General features: G+C 42.2%; 1 protein-coding gene across 10 annotated transcripts in view; it reads left to right on the top strand.

Moving 5' to 3' along the window:
* RBPJ (recombination signal binding protein for immunoglobulin kappa J region) overlaps positions 1–13,080 on the top strand; it is a 460,166-nt gene that overhangs the window by 336,850 nt on the left and 110,236 nt on the right. For 4 of the 10 annotated variants that reach the window (XM_069068843.1, XM_069068887.1, XM_069068905.1 and 1 more), the window contains exon 1: positions 5,908–5,958. The exons of 3 other annotated variants lie outside the window; for them this stretch is intronic. In XM_069068843.1, coding sequence (XP_068924944.1) covers positions 5,939–5,958 — 20 coding nt within the window. In that variant the 5' untranslated portion in view covers positions 5,908–5,938. Of the gene's footprint in view, positions 1–5,907; positions 5,959–5,978; positions 6,090–7,297; positions 7,446–13,080 lie in introns of those variants that run through there. 3 more of the 10 variants (XM_069068895.1, XM_069068862.1, XM_069068870.1) reach the window with 3 other exon arrangements.

Here is a 13,080-nt window from a genome sequence, read left to right as displayed (position 1 = left end):
TATACAGGGCAAATTGGAGGTCATCTCGGAATATGGGGTACTAGGAAAGATCACTGGCAAGTAGTTGATGAAATGAGTCTTGAAGGAAGCTGGAAGACAGGAGGCAGAGTTGGATTTAGACAGGATTCTAGGCATGGAGGAACAGCCAATGAAAAAGCTGGGAGTCAGGCAACACAATGTCATGTGTAAAGAATAACAAGAACGATAGAATGTAGAGTATGGTGGAGGGGAAGAAAGCATAAGAAGACTAGAAAGGAAGGGAGAGAATCCTAGATAATTAGAAAGGAATCGAAGCACTTTAAAAGTCAAATGGGTGATTTTATATTTGATGCTAGAGGCAATGGAGGTTTTGGAGTTGAAGACTGACGTGGTCAGACCTGCGCTTTAGGAAGAATACTTTGGCAGTTGAGTGGAGGATGGCCTGTAGTTGAAATTGACTTGTGGTAGGGAGACCAACCAGAGGCTACTTAAATAGTCCAGAGTTCGAGGGTGGCAAGAGGGTGGTAGTTGTGTGAGTGGAGATATGAGAACTATTACAAAGGTAGAAATGATTTAGCAACAGAATGGACATATTAGGTGGGTGTCAGCCAGGACCTAAGGATGACATCTATGAAGTCTTGCTCCTGGACCTCACAGGAAGTTGATTAACTTCTACTCTTTCACTCCTGCTTAAGAAACCAGAAGAATAGTCAGAGGCTGCCATATGAACTAAAGTATAATCAGTCATAACTGAGGTTTTAGAAAAGATAAAGATAGGTATTAAGTACTGTTGCAGGTCAGTCATTTCAGTTGTGTCTGACTCCCTGTGACCCTATTTGGGGTTTCATTAGCAAAGGATGACACACTGGTTGTAGTCCCTTCGGCAGTAATGGGGAAGTTCAGAGGAGGTGAGGGTTTGGGGGGAAGGATAATGAGTTGTATTGGACATGCTGAGTTTAAGATGCCTACGGAATATATAGTTCTGACTTCTGGGGCTAAGCAGAGCAATTCGAATCCTTCAACCATGTAAGAGCACTTCAAATACTTATAGACAGCTAGATAGCTATTTTACTTCCCTTTCCCAATGAATACTAGGGAAGAAAAACTTGATGGGGGGGGGGGGGTCAAAGGAAATGTCACTTTGAAGTATTAGATTTGCTGTGCTTGGCCATAGAGGTCAGAACCAGAAGCAAGTTTGCAACGAGGTAATTTTAGCTTTCCACCAAGGAAAAATTTTATAACATTTATTCAAATTTGTAGATTTTCTCCCATTACAAGTCTTTAAGCAAAACTAGATAACCACCTGCTAAATATATTGGATGAGATTCTTATCCAGGTTTGGGTTAAACTACATGTCCTCCCACGTCTAACTCTTAGATTTTTCAGTTCGTAATCTAGTTTGTTTGGAGTTTGGTATATGTACAGGAGTGATATGAGAAGATGGAAAGGAAAGCTGAAGTTGTTTCATACATGGCAGGGATGGGGAACCTCCGGCCTTGAGGCCACATGTAGTCTTCTGGGTCTTCAAGTAGGACCCTTTGAGTGAATCCAAACTTCACAGAACAGATCCCCTTAATAAAAGGATTTGTTCTATAAAATTTGGACTCAATCAAAATGCTTCACCCAAGGACCTAGAAGGCCTCATGTGGCCTCGAGGCTGAAGGTTCCCTACCCTCAGTGCAAGGATTTCAATGTCAGGTTAAGAAGTTTTATTTAGCAGGTAGCATAAAGCCACTGAAGGTACTTAAGCAACAGATTAATATAATCACGTCTGTGCACCAAAAGGATGGCAATGCTGTGTAAGGTGAGAGAGGAACAAGTATAAGTAGAGAAACCTTTTAGGGAGCTATTAGATAAGAAGACCTGAGAGACTGAGCTCACATAGTAGAAACAGAGAAAAATAAGATATGAATATTCTTCTCTCCTAATTAAAAATTATTCTGATATACACATGTACTTTTACTTTTTCCCACTGTGTTACAATTTGTAATTTGAAAGTATAATATCCAACAGAACCAAAAGAAAAAAAAAGAAATAAAAATCTATTGACTACCCAGTAAATTATAATTTACAACTTAATTAGAATGGTACCTGCCTGCAATGAAAGCAAAAATTAGACCAATGCTAACCTAAATTCCTGAGAAGCATAATATGTAGTAGAGCCATAGGCTTGGAATTAGGAAGCTTGTGTCTGAATCCTGGCTGTGACACTAGGTTGTATGATTGTAAGCAGGTTTACTTAACTTAGTTCCTATAAGTAAAATGAAATTAATAACACTTACACTGTATATTTCAGAACTGTTTTGAGAAATGGACTTTGTGAACCTTAAGGCACTACAGAAATGTCAATCACTATTGCCAAATTTATCACAGCTATGAAATGAGAATATTTGATGAAGTTAGAAAAGAAATTTCAATGGCCAGATTACAACTAGAAAAAGCAAGGAATAGCTAGTTGTGAATGACTGAAAATAAAATTTAAAATGGCATGATTTTTAACAAACTGGGAGGAAAAAGGAAATTGAGACAAAAATGAGAATTCATACTTGAGTTAAAGTTTAAAAAGAATGAATGAATGAAAAACTATTAAGAGCTTACCTAATGTATGGGGATAAAAATACCAAAAAAAAAATCAGTTTTAGCCTTCAAAAAGCTTGTATTTTAGGAGGGGAGGCTATAATAATCAATTATCAAGCATTAATTAAGTGCTTATTATATGCTAGGCACTCTAATAAGTGCTAAATTTACATAGGGCTGTACTGTTCAGGGAGAGGCACTTTGGACCTAAAAGTTATAGGGTAGGTGGGGCCATAGAGGAGTAGATTTACATACCCCATACCAAAACTATGTTGGAACTGATCTGATCGTGGTTCCAGAAAGTGTAGGGAAGGGGGACCTTCTAGGGAAAGGCAGGTTAGAAACTACCTTGGATGTAAGGAGTTTGGTAAGGCTATGGAGAAGATTGCTGGAAAGAATGGAGTGTAGAATGCCTAGGGGTCTTTCCGAGAGTAGTCACTAATCATATCAGAAGGGATCAAAGCCTGAAGTTTCATAATTAAAAGGGCCAAAACCTCCAGAGTATAATCTACAACGGGTTTGGTGGAAGTGGGAGCGGGAGCAGGGATTGAAACTGGTGTATAAGGATGTTTAAAAGAGTAAAAGGACAAAGGAAATTATTGGGGGAAATAGTAAAGTGAAGCAACTGGGGTCACTTTAGGGTACTTTAAGGAAGAAGTTCTTAACCTGGGCTACTTTAGGGTACTTTGAGGAAGTTCTTAACCTAAAGAAGGTGTTACAAAAAGCCCTGACTTTTTTATATCCAATTTAATAAACATTAGGCACCTACTATGTGCCAGGCAGTGCTAAGCGCTGGATCTGTGTATCTCTATAAAGATATATTTCAGTATAATTGGTTTCCTTTTTCATCTGTGCTAAGCTCCGGGTCTACTTATCTATCTCTATAAAGATGGGTAGATATTTCAATTTAACCGGTTTCCTTTGTAACCTTGGGTATTTTGTGAATTGGAAAACATGGTAAGAAGCGCTCCATAGACTTAACCAGATAAAGGGGTTGAGGACTTTCTGAAGGTTGAAAGTCCCTGCATCAAGTCATGGTGGGAGACAAATACCAGGCGCATCATCTTCAGTTCTCTGTGGGTGGCACAGGTGGGGGAAAAAGTTACTCCAAGAAAGTAACACAGGGACTCTGAACTCGCGCTATGCTAAGTTAAATGAGCGGTCACCAGAGTGGGTGACTCAAGGAGGAATGACTCAAAGCTGTAACCCAGAGGCTGCTCGGCGAGCTCCCGGAGGCGGGGGCCTCGTCTGGCACCTTGAGGAAAGTACCAGGGAGGCCCCTAAGACCTGAAACCTCGCCCGAGCCCCTTGGTGACCTCCTTCTTACCCAGCGGCCAGAAGAGAGTCTTTCTCCCTTCCGATAGGATTTTCCCCTCTGCTCCCAGGGTCTTCCCACCCAGGGTAGATGTAGGTCAAGGTCGGGCGGAGGGAGGGGAGTGGGCTCATTCCGGCCTTTCCCCATTCAGCCACTATCTTATCTGCTGACCTCTACAACCTCCCCAAGAGCCCCGAGGGGTAGAGCTCATTCAAAACCAGAGCGCCTCTAAGAGCGCCTGGCAAAGATAAAGAGGGAGGGAAGACAAGAGACCTGTCCCAGCTCAGCCTCGCGAGATCGGTGGCGGTGCCGCAGCAGCTCAAGAGCAGCTCTCGCGACACTTGGGAAAGTTCCCACGGCTGTGTTGTGTCTGAAGAGGCCGGGCGGGGGGAGGAAGGGGGGCGGAGGGGTAGCCGAAAAGGTGATGTGCGAGACTAGGCCGCCCGCATTTAGTAAGGAGTCTTTAGCGGACGAGCATGCGCAGAAGACCGCTCGCACATGCTCTGTCTTTTGTGGCTCAGGCTCCTGAGCCTTCTTGAGGTTTCAGTGGGAGAAGCCCAGTTTTCTGGTTTTGAATGGAACACATGGGGAAAGGAGTACATTTTCTGGGATTGTAATTAAATCCCTAGAGACAGAGTTGCAAATGGGCTCATGCAGGTTAGGCATACAATAATATGGTTTCTGCATGTAAGCTTCACCCTCCAGTTTTAAGACATCAGGTTTCTTAGCTGTCATTTCTCTATACCAACCTATTACTATCACCAAACTATGTCCCAAAAGTCTGCGGTTTTAAGCTATTATTAAAGTCTAAATAGTTTTAATAACAAAGTCTTAGTGTGGTTTCAAGCTATTATTAAAGCTTAGATGGATTAAAACTGCACCAACACTTTTGGGGCATCCTGTATAGTGACAACAGCATTAATATTAATATACATACACATATACATATATATGTATGGAATTAAGATTATAAAAAGGCATTTGGACAGAAAGACATTTAACAAATTTAACTTGGGGAACTTTGAAACCCTGGACAGCTAAAATACCTGCGCCACCTATACGCCAGGGAATAAATAGTTGCTTCTACATAGTCACTCCTGGATAACTTAAGCAGTACTGGTTTTCTACAACTGGGTCGTAAAGAAACACAAGTCATTGCAAACTTTGCAATATCCCATGGAAATAGCAAGGCTAGAAAATGGGGAGTTTCCCCCCAAGGAACATAGACTAGAATTTAATCAAAAAAGTTGGATGCCCTAGAGAAAAAGTTGGAGGTGTCTTAGGGGGAACCCGACAGACAGAATGAAAAGCTAAGCAGCTAAAAAAAAAAAAAAGTAAAAATGTAAAGCTCCTTTAGTAGGTAAGCCTACAAGGGAAACCTAGAAATCTTACTTAACATTAAGAAAACCAAGGGGAACGGTGCTGCTCAATGGAGGAGGATGACTGGGTAAGCAAGCAGAAAGGCTGCAGTTGTAATAGGAACTGTTTAGTGACTCGGTCCCTTGCATAGTTCAGACTCCGGAATCCCGAGTTACTAAAAGGGAAAGATAACAGAACGTATGCGGAGTCCACACGGAAAATTCCCATCAGTGGTTGACTTTTCCCAGGTCCTTTCCTACCTTTCTCTATGGCCCCTCCTCCTGACCCTGAAGCCCGGCCTTTCCCCTTCCAGTTTTAATCCCCTAAGGTCTTCCCAGTCTCCGGGCTTATCTTTCTGGGAGTTTTAAAAACATCAACAACCACCACCCCCGAAATGCCCAAGCTGGCTTTCCCCGAGGTCGCTACGAAGAGGGAGCTCCAGAGGCGCACCCACGTGCGCATGCTCAGTCGCCGCCGGGGTGGGTTTCCAGCGTGAGCCGCGGGATCTCCTACTACGAGGGCGGTGCTCCACTGGGAGGCGGGGGCTGGGGGGGGGGGAACTCGCTGTCCTCGGCCGATGGAACGGGAAGGCGGGGAAGAGCCACCGAGAGAGGGGGTGGAGAGACAAGCGAGGAGAGGGAGGGGAGGCGGCGGCGGCCGCGGCGGGGATCTCGCGAGGGTTAGAGTTTTGGCGAGAGTTTGTGGAAGATGGCGCCTGTTGTGACAGGGTAAGTCTGGGGACTCAGAGCTGGGGGGTGGGGGAGAGGTAAAGTTACCGGCGGCTCCCGACTTGCCGAGGGGCGGCGGGGGCTGAGGCTCGGGGCCGGGGCGGCGTTCTCCGTGCAGAGCGGAGCCCTCGGTGCGTGTCCGTGTCTGTGTCCGTGTGTGCGTGCTGGGCTGCGCTCTTCCCCGGGACTGTTGCTCCAGCTCCCGTGTGTTTGTGTGTGTGTGTGAGAGCGCGCGCGTGTGCGTGGGGGCGAGCGTGAACGTGGGCGCAAGCCGACCCACACCTGTCCCTTGCCAGGGCTGCTTGACCCCCGCGGTGCCCCTCGGCCCGAGCTGTCCCCTCTCGCGGACTCCAGGGCCGGGCGTGGGGGGGGGGGGGGGCTGTGAATGTGCACGCGTGGGGCGTGGGGGCGTCCCCTTCGCGGGAGGCTCAAAAGCTGTCCCCGCGCAGCTTTGTCTCCCAGCCCGGCCGCCCTCTGCCGCCTCTGCTCTTGCGCTCCGGGTTCCGGGCGCTTTGTTTAACCCTGGTTTCCTCCATCTCTCCCCATCCCTGGCTCTTTGTCTCGCCGCCTCAAGCGCTTTGTCTGACCCCTGGCGCCCCGCGTCCCTGCCTCCCCCCATGCCCCTTCTTCACGCCCCCCCCCCCGCCCCCTCGTGCCTCCCTCTTTACCCTCTCCGCCGTAACACCTGCCCTGGCACCCCGTCTTTGTCTTGATTCCCCCCCCCCCCCTTCCATCTCCCTTCTCCTTCCCTGTTAAGCTTTCCATTTGTCCCGATCCCCGGGTGACTTCTTCTCTACCCCCGGGGCTTTGTCTCCCTATCCAGTGATTTACTCTCTCAGTGTCTCCCTCCTCCCCTTTTCTCCTCCACCGTTCGATTTACCCACCACTGTCCGGGGAGCTTGTCTCTCCTGTTTCTGCCCCAGGGACTTCATCTAGTGCTTCTATATGGAGACCCCCCACAGTTTGATGTTGTGTTTGTCGGTCTCTGGAGGATGCCACAGAGACATTTGAGTTTCCTCCCCAGTACCCTCTCCTTCCCTCCGCACCCACTTTTCCCGGGATTACATTGTCTCGGTTCCTAATACTCTGTCTCCTCGGGCTAGGTTGTTGTTTTGCTTGGAAATAGTGGCGGTGATGTGGGGGTGTTAAGAGTCTGGTCTCTTGGTGATTATTGTCCCTGCTTTCCTCTCTGGGTTTCTGCCAGCAGGACCTGGGCAGCTGTTTGCACCCCCCCCCCCCCCCCAGGTTACCTGAGGTGGATGGGCATTGTGGGAGGACTGGGAAGAGAAGCAACATATTTTTCAGTTGGTGCCCGAGTAGCTTCAGATCTTCGCCATTGGATATTCAGTCTTTGTGTTAGTGGGATTGGAGAGGTCCTTGATGGAAACGTTGGGAGTTTCAGGGTGACATTTTTATATTTACTGGACTTATCAGCGGTATATTTGAAAGGAAAAGGGGAAACGACTGAAGGGGAATTGACATAATAGGTTTGTGCAATTTTTTTCTTGCTCAAACTTTGAATAACTGAAAATCGTGTACATTTGCAGCCATGTACTGTCAGAATCAAAACCTTTGCAGTTTTGACTCTGGTGAGAGGGGCAAGTACTTAAAAGACTACTCTGTGTACTAATTTCAGGTTCTTGATAAGACGTATAGGTTAATCAAATGGCAGTGTGTAATTATCCCAAAGTTACTTTAAACAAGATTTTTTCCCCCAGTTATTCAGTTATAATACTGGAGATTGTTTGTTTCAAAGTTGTCTTGTTATGATATTTCTTAAAAGATTGGTGAAAACTGATGGAATGCATTTTATTAGTTGTAATGTAAAGATATTTGTAAATTGATCAGTAAGTACAACATAATTACCAAACTAAGAGCATTGACCTGGATTTGGTGATTGCTTTGCTGTATCTAGGATTAGTTAACTGGTTTTGGAAGATAAATTAAATATTATTTCATTATGGAGAGTTCCTTATTCTAATTTGTAGAAATTGCTATAAATCAGTCTGATAGTTTTAAGGGATCAAAAATGTGGTATGCTTACTAGAGTAACACATGACATTGCTTATTTAAAACTAGCTGTTATTTGTGATGATTGTAGTGACATTTATTAATAGAGAAATTATTTTTTTCATCATTGTAATACATTTTATGGAATTTTATAAGAATTTAAATTAGTTTGGGTTCCATTAATAAAACCCCAATAATAATAATAATATATTATGTAATATATAATATAATAATAAATAAAAAACCAGTGAAAGTGTCGTAGATCTTATCTTGTATTGTATATTAATCAGTGAGAGATAAGCTTACAATTGCTTTTTTCTGCCTAAAATCAAGAAATACTTATGTTAGTGATAATAACGTTTAAGATATTTTCAGTAATGTCTGAGTTGTGTAATGAGGCAGTACATCAGTAATTTAGTTTTTATATTCCCAAGTTCAGTGCTATTTTTCACCTGTGTACTATATCTTGGTGCATAACCTTGTTTCCTCTTTAAGAATATTAAAGAATGAAAGAGTGCTTCAGCAGTAAATGGAAAATGTTGGAATGTAGACAGCAACTTTGGTTGGAAAACTTGAGCCATACATCTAGGAAATGAGATATTTAAAAATTAAGGCTTCAAATAAAGTATACTATTTTATGCAGAATTATGGTTATAGGTAACTAGATAAATTACCAAGTATAACTTTAAGAAAAAGGTCAGATCAAGTGTCACTTAAAGAAGTTTTAGACATCCATAGGTACTCAATTTTAAGTAATTAGGTTCTTAGCTATCATTTCCTTATAACAACATATACTATCACTATATTTAGTGAAAGTATTTTTGTTTGTTTTTTACATAAGTGGATGAAATAAAGATTATGAAAGTTTGTACAGAAAAGCACTTGTGTTGACTTCAACCATTCCTCAGGCAGCTAGCTATCTAAGGGAAATGGCTTGTTTGAAAATCTCTGCTTGCATATCACTTTTTTATTATAGTGCATTGCACATAATCATGCTTAATAAATGTTTTAATTACTATTTTCCCTTTCCTTTTTTATAAGGGTCAGATAACTTTTCAAAGTTCTTTGGTTTGAGTGCTCTGCCATTCTTACTACTGAATTTCATATTCTCTCAACTAGGGGCAGCATTTTCCCATGGAATGACTGAAAGTTGTTCTTGGCATCTGACTTTGTGATTGTGTCCAAGTTACTTTACCCCCTCTGGGTTAGTTCCTCAACTATGTGGTAAAAAATAAGAATTATAATACCACCTATCTGTAAAGGATGATTGTTGTATATTACTGTTTACATGATGTCTTCTCAGTTGAAACATGTGTTTGAATCATTACTGTAGCTGAATATGGAATATGGTTAAATTTTATAAGGAATGTCAGAGATTATAAACTCTTAAGTTTCATGGAAGTCTTAATGGTAATAAAAGGATGAATAAGTTTAAATGGATTTTAAAGTTTGATATACAAAGCAGATGCTTAAGGTTTGCTACAAAACAGAGGGCAAACAAAGGAATTAACTTGTTGGTATTACTTGGGATTGGGACAGAGAATGAAAAACTACCACAGTATGAAATAAAACAAAGATATATTGTAAGTTATGGAATTATCTTTAAAGATATACTTTCCACCATAAGATTATCTTGAGAACATAAACTGTTAAGATTGCATATTTTTAGGATCTTATTTCTCTTTTGGAAGTATTTCTCAAGTCTGAAATCATTCAATAAATGAATTGCCCATACTTAGTAACTCTTGAGTTACTTGTTCTAAAGAATATTCCTAACAGTAAGCATGGAGATGATTTCAGATTTAAAGAAAGTGAGACCAAGTGCCTGGCTATATGATATACTGGAACTTTGATAGAATGTAATTCACATGGAGTGGAATTCATTATAAGGTTATATTGGTTCTCATGAAAGGGGATTTAGTTACTAAGGTACCAAAAGAACATTATCATAGGTGGATTTACCTACAGTGTTTCTAAAGTATAGCTCCTGAGAATAGTATTATGGTAAGGGTCTAGCAAATCTATTACATTATATTGTTTTACATTCAATGAAGGTGTTTAACATTTGTACATTTTCTATTTTCTTTGGCTGATTGGTATCTGAGTGGTTGTCAGTCCTCTTCTCCCGAAGTCTCTCTGGTCTGTCTCCCAACCAATCCCCCAGGCTGTTTTCACTCTTTCTCTCTAAGACTACCTGGTGTCACTACGTATTTATCTTGTATATACTGATTTTTGTCTTTTTTTTCTCCCCTGTTCAATGTAAGCTTCTTGGGGACAGGAAGTGATTGAATGAATGGAAGGTCCTGGGGTGGGGTAGTACTTGGAGATTATTTAATCACGCTTAGTAAATGCTGTATTTTGAATGATGTCATGTTTTGACCTTCTCTGTTCTTACTTGGTCACTGAATAAAATGGAGAGCACCTATGCTGGTATTCTGAACCTTGGGAAGTTGCCTTTCCTTGGCATTACATTACAGTATGCCATGTCCTTCTCCAGCTCATTTGACAGATGAGGAAACTGAGGAAAACAGGGTAAACTGATTTTCCCAGGTCACAAAGCTACTAAGTATTTGAACTCGGGTCTTCCTGACTCTAGCCCCAGTGCTCTATCCACATAACTTAATCTCACTAAAATTCCACCTTCTGTTAAGAAGCCCTTCAAAGGGGACTCCCTTTAATGCTTGTACCTTCCCTCTAACATAACCTCTAATTGATCTTGATTGTTCATAGTTATTTTCACCATTAGACTATTAATTCCTTGAGGTCTGTTCTTGGCTTGTCTACACATTCAATCAATTACAAAGTCCCTGTTCTAAATACTACTCCACCCCTAGGCTGTACCTTCATTTAGTCCACCACAAAGCCCCTCTTCTCAAATGGAGATCAGTTTCCAAACATAAGTAAAGTACATTCATTTGTTCAACCATAGAACACAAAAAGGTCAAAAGTTCCCCACCCCTGGATCACAATTGAATCTACCCCAGAGTTACATCAACTTTAAGCACAGCACTTAATACCCAAATGGAGGTCTTTTCTTCATCTTGACACGAGGCAAGTTCTCAGCAATCTTAGTTCCTGGGGAGACAAGGCTTAGCAAGGCCACAAGATACATTGCCAGTCTCTTCATTAATTCATCCTCTGTCTGTAGAACAGTCCTAGGACCCCTGAAAACATTAGCAAAACCCTCTCCCAGGATTTCTGTAAACATACAACAAGAAAATCCTTCTTCAGGGCTTCTGAACCAACAGAAAGCTTCCCGGACCCCTGCAACAACAGCATTGTCCTTCACCAGTGGACAGTATTCACTCTCTGTCTGCAGGACAGTCTCAGGAGCTCTTAGCCAACAGCCAGGTTCAAGGACCTCTTCAACAGGACTGTCTTTCATCAGTGGACAAATCTGGCAAAAGAACATCAAAACAGACAGACAAAGTACCAGCAAAGCAGCCATGTCTCCTCAGTCCTTGGCAGCTCAGGGGGCAGGTCTCAAAAGTCCAGGGCAATTCAAAGTGGCCACCAGTAATTCTCTCAGTCTCTCTTTCTTCCTCCATGAGGGTGCTGCTTCCAAAAAGTTCTTGTGCCTCTCTCTTGTGTCTCTCCAAATCTCCAAGTCACCAGCTCCTCCCAGTTCAAGACTTTCTTTTCACATCAAGTCCATCCCACAGGTGGGATTAACAAGCTCTGGGTTTTAACACAATCAGTTTGAAAACCAAGCCAATACAGGGGAATCTTTAAATGCCATTACTATCACACATACTACTCTAGTATCTTTTCCAAGAAAACCCCAACTCTCAAAGTTTTAGAATGTGATTGAAACACTGAACAACAAAAACAAGGAAGTCAAGGAAGCCAGGTGGAGATAAGGAGAGAATAGTTCCAGGTTTGAGGGACAGCCAGTAAAAATGAATGCAAGTGGGGAATGAAATGGAGTTGGGAGATGGAGTGTTTTATGGGAGTAACAGGAAAGAGGCCAATGTCACTAGATTGTAAAGTATGTGGAAAGGAATGATGTACAAGAAGACTGGTATGGTAGGAAGGGTCCAGGTTATGAAGTACTTTAAAAGCCAAACAAGATTTCTTTTTAATATTTAAGTATGGAGGTGAGGAAGCCACTGGAGTTTTTTAACAGAAAGGTCGTGTGTGACATGATTAAACCTGCTCTTTAAGAAGATCACTTTGTGAAGTGATGGGAGTGGGGAAGAGACTTGGGGGGATCAGCAGGACCACTATTGCAGTAGTCAGGCTGATAAGGACTTTGCACTAGGGTAGTGGCAGAGCCACTGGAGATGCACAAGGACTGCCATGAAAATATAATTAACAGGACTTAGTAAGAGTAAATTGGATATGGCATTGGGGAAGTGAAACAGAGGAGGATAAATAATTTTCTCACAGGTAAGCAAATTTGGAATTTGAACTCTGGTCCTGTAGCTTCAAGTCTAGTGCGTTTTTCCACTATACCACACTGGCACCCTTTACCTAACAGTAGTCATTATGAATGTAGATTTTGATGTAGGCTTATTTGACTTAAAGTCTATGTGACAGTTGACTTGTCAGTTTTTTAGTCTAATATGCTCTGAAGACTACTTGACACAGTAATACCTTGTACTAGTATTGCAAATCACAGAGTGATCTTTATTTTCAGTTAAATATTTAAGGAGTGTCTATTTTGTGCAAGGTATTAGAAATACAAAGACAAATGAATAATCTCTTGAGTTTAAGGATCCTACATTCTACTATGGGATGTGTATAGACATGGAGTAAGTAAATGAAGTAATTTTAGGTAGAGTACTGTAGCAGCAAGCACCCCAAGCGTCCTCAGGGTGGCTGCTCACACAGGTTCTTAGATCTGCTTTGTTAAAGGAAAGCAACTCAAAATGGGTTAACAAGCTTACTTTAATCAGTCAGACATATATCGTTTACCTTGTTCAGGAGAAAAGGTCAGCACCCCGAACTTCAAAGTATACAGGAGGAGAAAAGGTCAGCACCCCGAACTTCAAAGTATACAGGCAGAATTATCAAGACAGAAACAGATCAAGTAGACAGATTTCCAAACTGTCCAACCATTACATCCATACCCAGTCAACATCTGGGTTTCAACATCTGGGTTTTTCAAAG

The sequence above is a fragment of the Petaurus breviceps genome, unplaced genomic scaffold, assembly GCF_028583685.1.
Source record: "Petaurus breviceps papuanus isolate PSGF00001 unplaced genomic scaffold, PetGlider_PUasm1.0 140, whole genome shotgun sequence".
Taxonomy (NCBI): Eukaryota; Metazoa; Chordata; class Mammalia; order Diprotodontia; family Petauridae; genus Petaurus; species Petaurus breviceps.
This window is presented reverse-complemented; position numbering and strand designations above follow the sequence as displayed.